This window comes from Chamaea fasciata, unplaced genomic scaffold (genome assembly GCF_029207755.1).
Source record: "Chamaea fasciata isolate MVZ Bird 193981 ecotype frontalis unplaced genomic scaffold, bChaFas1.0.hap1 SCAF_6, whole genome shotgun sequence".
In the NCBI taxonomy this organism is placed as follows: Eukaryota; Metazoa; Chordata; class Aves; order Passeriformes; family Sylviidae; genus Chamaea; species Chamaea fasciata.
Window position 1 is genome coordinate 25,808,073 of NW_027094091.1, and position 13,270 is coordinate 25,821,342.

General features: G+C 35.5%; 1 protein-coding gene across 9 annotated transcripts in view; it reads right to left on the bottom strand.

The window, feature by feature from the left end:
* Positions 1-13,270, bottom strand: part of FRYL (FRY like transcription coactivator) — a 162,217-nt gene that overhangs the window by 19,656 nt on the left and 129,291 nt on the right. For all 9 annotated transcript variants that reach the window (XM_066185715.1, XM_066185716.1, XM_066185719.1 and 6 more), the window contains 7 exons: positions 13,048-13,188; positions 10,754-10,951; positions 9,383-9,544; positions 9,022-9,096; positions 7,721-7,897; positions 4,866-5,069; positions 3,823-3,993 (listed from right to left, as the gene is read on the bottom strand). In XM_066185715.1, the coding sequence (XP_066041812.1) occupies positions 3,823-3,993; positions 4,866-5,069; positions 7,721-7,897; positions 9,022-9,096; positions 9,383-9,544; positions 10,754-10,951; positions 13,048-13,188 (1,128 nt within the window). The remainder of the gene's footprint in view (positions 1-3,822; positions 3,994-4,865; positions 5,070-7,720; positions 7,898-9,021; positions 9,097-9,382; positions 9,545-10,753; positions 10,952-13,047; positions 13,189-13,270) is intronic.

Here is a 13,270-nt window from a genome sequence, read left to right on the forward strand (position 1 = left end):
ACAAATATTTACTTTAACTATTCAGGTCTTCGGCTCATTCACACAGTTTTATTTGGGCAAAGACAGGCAGCCTATTTGTAACGTTCATAACTTCTGGTAAACATTAATATCCTAGAATGTGACTTATTTAGAGCAAATACAATTTCTCAAATACATTTAATTAAATCTGTTAGAGAATACTGACAGAAAAATATGCAAACAGCCTCAAACTTAGTGAGATCAAACAAACCCAAGACTTTAATATTTTACTTTTCTAGGTAAGGATCAAAATGACTGCCTCATGCTTGCCTTTGGAGTCTAGAGCAAGTACCAGAATATTTCTTGTCCTTTCCACTCTCCATTTTAACAAATTTCTAAAGCATAACTACTTAGCAGCAGTGTAATAGACAAACAGTGGAAAAGGGACATTCCACTGTTTTTATTATTTCGCCATTACTGCTAATATGGGCATCTTTGAGGGTTTTACCCTGAATCTCTAAATGTAGGCTTTCATTAACAGGCAATTACAGAGACAGGATAATTAAACTCAGGTAGGTAATATTAGAATGACCTTTTCTCCCTTCCTCCATAAGCATTACTATATTCATTAACATCACTATATTGAACAGATGTATTAAGATTCAGTTAATTTATGATGAATTCATTTGAAACCTTTATATCGGATTTCTCTGTGGAATAAAAATAACACTGCTATTTTCTAAAGGCACAAATTATTATGTATTTTCATTCTTAGTGTGCTGGTCTTCCTCTACTGGCATATCCAAAACTGGTCAAGGAATCTTTAGACAGTCTCTAAGCATGCACATCATTTCATGGTTTTCATCAGTTGAAACAGATCCTCTGACAGATTAAATAACTGTACACATATTAGAAAAGACAATTCAGCTTTAATCAGAACCACGTAATTTTCTTTCACAGTGATCCTTACCAAATCTCACTTTGACTATGGTATTCCTCAATGTGACACTGCTGCCATTTGACACAGCTAGTGACTTCACTTCTTATGCCTCTTCTGTTAAAGTAAAATCTGGAATTTTTTTCACAGAAGAGTAATTTTGTCCTACCGAGCAGCTGAGGTACATGGGAATGCAGGACACATTTGCAAAACCTCAACAAAATAATATGGATTAAACCAAAGGTCTACTTCTGTTATAGATGTTAACATAGGATACAGAGTTGCACCGATCATGACTGCTAAAGGTACATATGAGAGAGACATTTCTTGAAAATATGCTTATTATTAGTTCATAAATTTACTGTCAAGTTTAAGTCTTCATAGTGCCGTGACTCCTGATTTAGTTTTCAGCGTGTCACTGGATATTACTACCAGTATGAATATTCCTTAAGTATCTTTAAAAGGTGATTTATACAGTTATATGGTTACCAATGCCACAGAACCTTAGGAAAATTACTTCTTGTAAGCCACTCCCTCACAAATCTACAGTGCAAGTGAGTAAAACAGAATCATTTTAGTCAGAAACTTTCATATACATAAGCCTGTAAAACATATTTTTGAACAAAATTATTCTTCTCCAATAGATGGTAAATTCTTAACTGGAATGTGAAATAACTTTTTTGCATTTTCTGGGAATCAGCCAAATACGTTTAGGTAAACTATTAATTTAAATACAGCATCCCTACGAGACAAACAATGAGCTCTACTCATCTAACCAGCAGTCTTGTTTATGAACATTGGCTTCAATTTTTCCAATACTGTCTTAGATAAACTTTGATACATACTTATTTATATTAAAAACATTTTGATAACTGACAGTTGGCATACAATGAAATGCTTGTGCTGAAAGAGTTCTATATATAAAGTACAGGAGCACAGGAAAAAACCACCCTTATGCTACAAGTTGTACAGTATAAGTATTCAGAACAAAATCAGTTTTACTGGCTTCATAAATATTTTGAGATTAGTCAATAGTGTATATATTTTCAAGCTCATTCTGGTAAGAGGCATAAAGCCAGCTCACTTTTTGAGCAGTGAAATCCAACCAGATAGCTAAGTCTTATAGAGTAATAACTTTGAGTGTTTGAATTGTGCTTGAAGAAACCTCTGTATTTGTCCAAATCTCATATTCTAACAAGCACAAAATAAACCTGAAACACATCATACCTGCACTTGCAGTATTTTTTTAATATACAGTAATTTGTTCTGAATGCTGCCCAGTCATGGAATTCTTTTACAGCCCTTTTTAAATATTCTCAATATTTTTAAATTACAGTGGCACTTTTATGTGTGAATATTTTCACCTGTATTATAGTGTATATAGCAGTATAGTGATTTTAGAAAGGGAATTGCAGAACAATGAATACTAAGGGCAGTCTCAGAAAGAACTATGAAAATGCAAAAATTAGTTTCAGCTGAGGATGTCACATGCCAACAATGGAGAAGACAAGTTTTATTGTGGTGAAATTCACACATTCCATAAAATTCCAGCTTACATGCTACTTCTTCCTTCTGAAAACTTCACATAAATCATCTATCCTGTGTGCAAAAAGTTCACCCAGATTAAGAGTGCTTCCTCAAACAAAATTCTATTGGATAAAAAACCATGTTGTAGACGAGCACAAGAAGTGATAATTTGTTTGACAATATAAGCACAGGTGTTCTGCAACAGCTGAGACAATTTATCAACAGCAGTGTAATGAAACACTTTTTTTTAAAAAGCACACAGATAATCATAATAAGAAAATATGGGTGAAAGCACTCTATGAGCGTCACAATGTTACACCTTTAAAAGGTGAGGATTTTATCACAGGAAATCAGCCGCTCTCCCTTTATTGTACTCTTTTGTTACAGTTTTCTTCATTAAATATTAGCTATGTCTGTGGTCTGCCTGTTAGGAAGATCAATTTTTGTAGTAGCAAACAGGTAAACCAGAGCCTTCAGAAACTTGAACTAGCCCAGTCACTTGAACTAGTCAGTAGATTGTTTAAGCCAGGTTGGCTGAAGACTCACTCTTAAGCGTCAACAGTGCACTCACTGGTTAGTCACATACACACAGGAATGGCTTAATTCTCTGGAATACTCAATAAAACTGCATATATACTTAAAGATGGGATTAGCTAACATTATGCAAATGAAAGTAAGATTGCCAGTAGCATAAATAATTTCAAATGAAGAGAAAAAAAGTCCACGTAAACCAAGCCACTTGGAGAAAAAATTGTAGCAGGTAAGAGTTTGTTTTAAATTAGGGGTGTCTTTTTAAATTTTAAATTATTCAAACGTTTGAAAACACAATAAATTGAAGTACTCACAGATTTCCAGGCGGCCATTAGCTTGAAATCTGTCTCAGTCCACATGGGCCTTTCCAAAAAAGTATACCACTAGCATCTGTAGTCCTTTCTAACGGATTATTTAATGGAACCAACTGCTAACACAGCTGGCCTGAGGTTTTATTCCCATATAGCACCAATCACAACCCAAAGAAAGCAAAAAAAAAAAAACCAAAAAGGGGGGACAGGGGGAAGGAAATAAAAAAGTATTTGAAAGAAAATGTTGCTCAAGAAGGATTTCAACTGTATCAAGTAAAAGCATTTTTAATATTAGCCTGTTTCATTCTGCACCATGAAATGATCATGATCAGCCCTTCAAGAATATTTTTAACCTGTGGTAAGTTCCCTCAGTCCATCCAAGTAGTCTCCCTGCTGAAGGAACACTTTGTAGAAACATGCCAACAGGTTAGAAATATTAAAAGCAAATCAACTAATCAGTGTAACAGATGAAAATTCAGCTGAAAAAGAAAGCCAAAGTTGCTACTAAAACTAGAAGGAGCCCAAATCAGCCATGCACCAGCCCACATTTCTCCCCACCTCAGGCAGCTGGTTGCTAGAGTTATCTAGAGAAGAAGCCTCCAAACTTGGGGTCTCAGTTCTGATTTGAAGCACTTCTTCTGTCCCCACACTGCTAGTGGAATCTTGAGACTGAAGTGATAAACCAGCATGATCTGACACTGTTTCATCTATGGCAGAATCACTGATTAACTAAGACAGAAAAGAAAGAAACAAAATTCTTCAAAGGAAACACAAACTGCAGGTAAAGAATGCATTAGTTTTGAAATAGGCTGTTTCACTACTGTTAGCTATTTGAATTTATTCACATATTATGAATTTCACAGCTTTACACTAGAACTATTACGAGCATCACATGCATTTCTGCAACATTTCAATTTGAAAAGAAGTTTTTCCTTTAAGGAAAATTATTTTCTTTCTTGTTTTAGAAGTTCTTTTTGTTAGACTGAAATCATTGAAAAGCAGAGCATTATGTTGGGAGCAACATTAACACAAGCTTTGCCTAAAGTCTGAAAAGCAACATATGCATCAAGCTGCTCCCCATCAAATCAACTTTTTCTTAATTTCATTTATGTAACGCAGAGAGACTTCTGAATGACCAGCATTCTTGATTCTCCTAAGTTATATGTACACAGGCTCCAAAATCCATAATTAAATTAGCAATTTCTGTGCTTAAACACAACTTAGACACCCATATGACCACTTAATACTCTTGATCTTGTTTAGCAATTTAGAGTGTTTTTTTGATCTAGAAATCCACAAAGATACACACTTCATATATAACAGATGCAATTTTGTGTTTAAATTTAAAAAAATATAGTAAGTGTAAAGACACTAAAATTAATATTGTAATAAAATTATAAATCTAAAATTAAAAATTATGTACCACCAATGTGGTGAAGTAAATTTTCCTTCATTGATGCTGTTATGAAAAAGAAGCTTAGCCACGTTAACTTAGTTCCTTACAATGTGACTTAGGCTGAAAGTGTGAGCCACACTTATCCATTAAATGGGCTAGGGAAAGCCTAAGTTCTGAGATTTTTTCCACAGAAAAAATAACATACCATCTGTGAACGAGACAGTATCTGACTAGCAGTCAGTGCTGCTTCTTCTTCTGAAGACTCATCAGTATCCTCCTGGTTGGTCAAGTTCAAGCTGGGTGTGCTACCAGAGTACTGACACTCCTGAAGGGATGGTGTGTCTCCTTTGTCAATGCTGTCAAGAGAGCGCCTGCGAACGCCCCAGTTGAAGTTGTCCATGCTTTCACCCTGTAATAAAAAGGTTTGCACACATATGGTATGTACAAGTTTCAACATAATGAAGTTAATACACAAATGAGACAGAAAACATGAGTACTGAATGCATCATGAACAGAGTTTCAATCAGCCCTTTAGTTTTATTAGAATTTTAAGTACCTTGTTAAATGCTTGTAAATAAAATATATGGCAAAGGAAGTAGAAATCTTTTGAATATCTTCTTGGAAAGTAACTTGATATGTAATCTAGAACTATATCAGCATTGATTTTATAATCTGACTAGAAAGTACAAACACATCACAGACAACAACAGATGAACAAGCCAGGGCACCAGGCTGCAACTTACCTGCAGCTCCTGGTTAGCAAAAAGGAAAACACATATAATTAGAAAGAACGAGGACAAACACTTAAAGATACTCTAGAACCAGGGAAAAATGTTTTATTACATAGGATTTGCCAACAGTAAAAGACTGATTCAAGCTCTGGAAAAAAAGCTTTAGTCAAAAAGCTAGTATTTCAAATAATGTCTCCTTCTAATGAGATTAAAAAAAAAAAACAAAACAACAAACTGACGACAAAACACTAAAATCAGCATGCTCATGATACATTTTCTCTAGCGTAACATGTAAAGCAACCGTTCCAACAAACATTGATGAAGTTCTTTAACTAACACACATGAATCTATACTGACCACATCCAACTGACAAAACACTATCAACAGTAATTATACACAGGGCGTAGATAATATGATGTTGTCACTAACTGTTTCACCAGCTACTTTGTGTCAGCTTTATGAAGTGCACCCTGAATACCTATAGCTGGATTCATTCTCTTCGTGCATTTTCAAGCTGAGATACTTGGGTTTCAAATATCCATCATACTAAATGACATCCATACCTTAAAAACGCTGTTATTTTAATTCACAAGTACAGTGATGACCTTTGATTTTCTCAAGCACTTCATCAACCTTCAACAATTCAGGTAAGTGATATGGAAAATCTGGTAAGTTCACTTCACTGGTCTACAGTTACTAAAACACCACATCTAGCCCCAAACACAGCTCCAAAACTGCCTTAACAGAGTATCTCTTGTGATGACTAAAGCAATCACCATGATTCATTAAATACACAAACTAAACATTTTGTAATCTCTTTCTCACTTAGTTATTTCTTTTCCTTGAAAGAGGATGAAAAGTTATGGCAAAGCAAAGTAATTTCAAGTACAACAAAGTACTACTGCTGTGGGCTGAAGCACTTAAGTTTAATCTGGATATTACTCTGATATTAATGTAAAAGCCCCACTTCATACTGATGATATTTAATTATTAGCAATAAAGAACATTCTATACTTTTGGTGAAAAAAAAAGCCAGAGCTCTTATACCAAGTGCACAATTTGTATGTAACACCCTAAATCTGTACTATCTGCAGTCTTATTTTTTTTTTCTCTTGTACAGCACTACATGTTGCATTCAGGCAAGTAATAATAAAGAAACTGTCCATTCTTAATTATGAACTGCTACTAAAATAGCACAATAAATGAAGCTAAAGGTTAACCTCATTTGGCAAAGTTTTCAACTTTTGCCATCCTATCTGCTAAGTGCTATCAGGTTAAAATAATGGTTTAATACTACGGAGCCTCAATTCTGAATTGCTTGACTACTTGTATTCATTATAGGGAATGGTGTCTGAATAGCGCATGGTTACATCTATGCAGTAGACCGTAATGAGCCTGTACTTTTCCTAGAAGGTGCTAATACTGACTGAAATGAAGCAATACACAGGAAGCAGGAGGAAAGTGAGATAAAACTTAAGAATTAGGGGGGAAACCCTGTAAAGAGGTCTAGATAAAGCAAGAGAAGAACAATCAGTGTTTAGATAGGTAGATATTCTTAGGAGCTTGTGGACTCCTGACCAGCAAGGATCTCCATTACTTATTCAATATTTTGCATAGACTGTAACCAAATCACTGCAAGAAACTACAAAACATTTGACTTTTTCCTTCCCAGTTCCTTTTACAGCCATACTTCTAAGCTTCAGCAAATTCTGGTCTGAAGCCTTTTCTTGATCTGAAACATGTAACAGCAGTTACCAGAATCTTCACTATTTCTCAATGCTTAATTTTGTTTTACCTCCCCTCTCTCTTTCTGACAGAAAGAGAAGTAGGGGAAAAATACCAGATATAATGTAAAAGTCAAAGCAAGCAATTATAGAAAGAGCAAGTCAATCACATAAAATGAGATAGTGTATCATACAGTTTGTTACTTTGAAAGCCTTTGATCAAGTTCTCAAAATCCAGAAACTTATCAGAAACAATGATTAGGCCATTTTCTTAACACACTGTTGCATAATTAAGTTTTCTCCTGCGTGGTACCCAGGAGTTCATGCTGATATTGGCTAACACCATCATACCAATTCACTTTCAGACAAAGTCACTTAAATCCCTCCAAAAAACCTCAACTCTAACCCCCAAAACCAGCCAACAATTTGCAACAACTTAACCCTGCAAAGTTTTTGGCCCAGGTTTCTCTATCTAAGCTCCATCATAAATTCTTCTGAATTGGATTAGCTAGTAGGGCTGCCAATTCCTTAGAATTGCACCAACACAACCTTATTTTTAAAATGCTTTCAAATGGAAATACACAGAAGAAACCCCAAGGTCTCACCTCTGCATCTTCCAATTCAACATCTAAAAAGTCAAAGTCTTTAAAAACTCCAAATTGTTGTTCACTGGTATTGTCTTCTACAGCCACTTCCTCCTCATGAATCACTTCTTCTGTTGCTGAAATTAGACTAGTTTGTTGATCTCCAACTTCCAAGTCTTCATTAGAAGAAAACACAACCTGCAGATATAGGTGGAAACAGAAGTAAGAACTTCCAATTTCCGTAACTCCAAAAGTCAGCTCTCCTGCTTCCTGCCATTTAATGGAATTAGTGGCAGCCAGTGTGACCCCTAAATTGGTAACACTTCGCTTCAAGACTAGTTGCATTTTAAACTACATCTTTAAATTAGTGGTATCATTCTCTCCTTAATGTAGCTAAAAGTTATAAAGGTATAAATAGAGAGAAAAATCACCCAAACCTCATTTTCATAACCACAATATCAGTCAAAATTAAGAACAAAAAATCCATCATAATAACCATCCACATGGCATAGACCATATTGTTTTCACCTACAAACTTCTGTGGAAGGACTGTACACCTTTAAAAGGGATCCAATATTGGGCTACTGTGGCCTTCATAAGCTTCAAAAATGACAATAGTCTGTTTATTTCCATGCACTGTTTTTTAATCTCTTCAGTTTCAGCTTTCAGTCAACTATTTTTATTTATTTATCTTCCACTAGATTCAAGATCCTTCTCCCACCAATATTTTCCCCAGGTAAGAACTTCTATGCCACAATAAAGAAAATATATATTCTAGATGATAACCAAGGTAGGCTATCCACTTTATTTTAAGAGCTGTCAATGTCATCACCACCGTCAAGCGTAGTATGCCAGTGTGGTTCTTTATACTGAAGTAAAACCATCAACCTATTTTTACTCAACAGTTAAGACTACTGTTCCTATAAATAACCATATTTCAAGGTATATGATCCACTGGTTATTTTCAACGGATTCTATGATATTTTCAATACAGCATCAACACCCTTGCAGTCCTCAGCTACTGCTACCCCTTCTCTCAAAAGCATCTGTAATGGACTAGATAGAGATTTAGTCAGAACAGGGGAGACCCAGCTCAATTCCCTTTTCTAGCCAAGACAACCATGCCCACTGGAATCCTAGAGGAGTAATAGTAATCCCTTACTTCTGATTCTTATTTTTAATCCTTCAATTGGATTTGTGAACTGCTGAACCAAAACTAGCTTGTCCAAATCCACTGTTCATAACTTCACCAACAACTAAAAATGCAACAGCATTCTGCTAGTTGAGTTCAAAAACCAAAACAAACCACCATCACCGCTTACCGAAGGATTCTTGGGAAGACCAGAATCTGGACCACACAGAGAAAGCACATTCATTAGCTTCTCCCTAGTTCTTCTCTGAAAAATATACCAAAAAAAATAACATAGCATGGCAGCTGCTGGAGGTCCAGGTAAAAATATAAAAGGTGCATTTTCGACTAGTCATATTGCATACTGACATCCTCTAAAAAGAATCTTAAAATTTTGTACTTTTCACCAGTATTAGCTTTTAGTTTATGCCATATTAGTTTACTGTTTATCTAAGAGATAACACAGACTTCGAATAACACTTCAATACATTTTTTAAATACATTTACAAACGCTGTCTCTAATATATGTATAAAGTGTTTGAGGCACAATGTACCTGAGATGGCTGTGGTCTCTTCCAGCTGACAGGAACCAGTGCATTTGAATTGGAGCCTGATGAAGTTGAAGAAGTGCTCCGGGTCACAGCAATGACTTTTGGCTTTCCATTTCTACCAGCTGCGCTGTGTTGATCACCATATTTATTCCCAATAATTGGTGTCTAGCAAAGACAACAAACACTTTCTTAAAATTCATATCTGTATTTGTAAAGACTACATATTTGACTTTAGAATTCAGCATTATATGAAATGTAGGAGGGTTTGTCTGTTTGTAAGCATTCTGTAAAGCCCATATCTAACCCACTGAGCCATGGTACACTGGGAAATACAAAGCTGAATACTTATTCCCTACGCAGCAAGCTGCCATTCTGCCCCCTTGTGTGGCTTTGAATTATGCACATTTTATGCTGACAATCCAATTATACTTTTAAACACACTTTAAAACCGACTGTGTTCTAAGTTTAAAAGATGCAAAGCCTCTCTGTAGAATAATTCCCTGACATGAACAAACTGTTTTCACAGACCAGCAACTTCACAAACACACACACACTTCTGAAAAAACAATGATCAAATTCAACCCTTTGACACCAAATCTAATCCAATGAACTCCGTGGAAATTCATCTTGTCTCTCAATTGTCCACATGCCCTGAAACTTCAGTAGTGAATGTACTTACCAATTTAAGTAACATTTCTAAGGCATCTATATCTCCAATCATTATCTAGTGTTAGCTTTAACCAGGAGCTGTTACGTCTGATCGCTTCTAAAGTTTCTACAATTTTCACATCTATACATTACATTGCAGTCACTTGGCCATAGTCCCCTTTTCAGATGTAGAATGAGTATCATTGGTGGTAGGGGGTGATATTTTTAACCGCAGGAGGTTTTTCTCCAGCTACATCCCTCTTACACTGAATTTCCTACATTTTGTATCCTATCCCCTCCTCTAAATTTCCTCCCCCTTCCAAAATCATGCCAAAACTGCAGTACAGGGTTTTAATCCTCTCAGCCCTTGAATGCACAGACCTGCATTTGTTGAGAGCCTGGTACATACAGCTGCAAGCAGCAGACAGCTGCATTGTCTGTTATCTGACACAGCTGAGATACCCTTGAGAATTATCCTACTGACTTTTAGTAATTAACTCTTCAGACATTAAAAAGGGGGAAAAGGCAAACAAACTTCATAAAAGAATTTGAAATTTATCTTCTAGTATGACTCTCATTTACAAATACATAGAACTTAAATCTCTGCCATTCTTAAAAATTGTACTTATATTTAAAAACATATAAATATAGAAGGCTAACAGAAAATAACACCTGAGTTTGTAACAGCAAGTCATAAGTGCATTGTCATCTAAACATAATAATTACCTCTGATATATCAAAATGAAAATCTAAGGTCTTCCCAGGTAGCTCCTTGGAGACATTATTAAAAATTTTCGTGAAAGAGATTTCCGGAGAACCTATGTCACCTCCATAAGACTTTGGAATATCATTAGGCACAACAAGGCTTGCTGACCGAGACACCACCAGTTTCAAAATATTAAGGGCTTCCTTCCAATATGGACTCTGAAGAGAACATACACAAATCACACAACAATCCCTTCAAGCAAGACAGCAATTTTTATGTACAGTGGCATTTTGTAAGAATCCCCAATCCAAAACCTCTGATCTATTACACATGGCTGAAGGGGCTAGCACAGGTGGGAAACTTCAGACCCTGAAGTGCCAGGAAAGCAGTGGGAAGACATCTATCAGGTCATCCCATGGTGCGTGGTCAGGTCCAGCCAAGCAGGCTCAGTAACTCCAGGTCACTGGGCCAGCCACAACCAGACCATGGAACATGCCCCTCCATCCCGGTATTTACACCATGTTTTTTATCATTGTCTGAAGCATCTGCCCTTTGTGACCCAGGTGACAGAAACTGAGAATATTTAACTATCAGTTAACTACAGTAACTGATAATATTCAAACTAACTATTTCACCTCTTGCCATCTTTAATTATTTTACACTTATGGGGGGAGTAGATGGAATTTGAAACAAGTAAAACTATTCCTTGCTTGAAATACATGAGGAAATACAGAAAATTTTAACAAAGAAGTGAAAACATTTACAAAGTTTTTAGTATCAAAACAATGGAGTGCTTAAAAAAAGCTATGGAAAAAGTGTGAAAATATAAGAGGCTAAGCCTGAGTTAGGTGGACTTTCCTTAAAAAGATGTTTAAGGCAATGTAAATAATTCAGTGGTTTGAATTACACACACTGTGTAAAGAATCAGGAGAGACATAAAATAAAAGCAGCTTTGTGCAAAGATTAAGATTTACACTCCCAGCAATGCAAGGATTCTGCCTGAAACTTAAATCTTCCCATTTTTGAAATCAGCATGATGTCTGCATTTTTTTTTAATTAGGAGGCCATGTTTGTCAAAATACTTTTATTGCATTAAAAAAGTAAACACCCCTTTCAATTCTCTAAGGAGTACTTGCTTTCTGCTTCTTTGCAGATTATGAGAGTCTTCAGTAATCTCCTCAATTTCTGTGCATCATAAGCGAAAAAAAAAGGACTCACAAACTGGAACTATCCTGTAGCAGCTTAAATTTATTTACAGCCACTGTCATTGCAGAGGACTGAAAAAACCCCAAAGTTTAGTAGAAACACATTTAAACAAGACATGGTAATTTATGATCTTTTCTTTTGTCATTTATAGTAACATATTTTATTTTATAAAAATATGTTAAGACTTCTCTGGAATATTTTTTGCTAGTACCATCTTTTGATAGCTTACATCTAATTAAGATTACATTCCATGGTAGTGTGGGCTTGCATAGAAAGCTCAGAGAGAGGTTAGAGGTGAAGCAAGAAGCTGCCAGGCCATAAAAACTACAGCTAATGCTCATCATTCCATTTTGCCTAATGCACTCTGACAGGAGCACAATATCTAAAGTACATATTCGTCAATAACAAAACATCCAGGGAACACCACTTTTTAATTATGATTAAACCATTTGACTGAAATACATTCAGCAATAATGGAATTCAGAGAAAAAAGAGGAGAATGTTGTGCACTGAAATGGTTTTATGCTCCAGGCATTTTCATAAAACCTTTCGGTAAGATGCTAGACTTTCTTCTGTGAAATAGATTTTCAGTAAATTTGTGTTTCGAGTACAAAGGCTTAAATTACCTAGGGCAAAACACTGTGGTTCATCCTTTGGGGACTTTCTTTAATAAAAAAAATATACTCAATTTTGTTAAGGTGCACCTTAAAGTTCCTCATGGATATATTACCGAGAGTGATTTCAATATTCATTTCACCATAAAATTTGCTTTTAAAAACATATACACATAAATAAACACTTGTGCATCTTAGCAGTAAACATTTCCTTGTATTTTAATAGCTGAAGGATCATCTTCTCTAACTACATATGACGAGTTGTCTACATCCGTAAATACGTGCACATTCACCCAGATAACTTGTTCTGCCAGATGCAAATCACACTGGACAAATACAGAAGCATCTAGGGAACTAAGTACTTAGGGAAAAAAAACCCCTATGGAATCTGACTACAAACGACTATTTTTATATCTGAAATAAATTCCCCCCAAAATTCAGGTGTAATTTTGATAATGAGAGGACAGGCTTTTACAGTTCTTCAGAGTACCTACCTGAACATATTTACCAATAACCTTTATGATTTCCAAATTAAACTGCTTCACTGGAGCTGTGGATAGGTCAATGTGACTCAGAAGACTGTAAATGATCTGCAGCAAGGACTGTTGCATACTGGATAAGCCTTTCTCTAACAGCTAAAAAAAGAATTTAAAAATACAAAATATAATTAGGGCCTTTAATGGTAGCAAAAAGTGAAAGCAAACATTAATATACAGC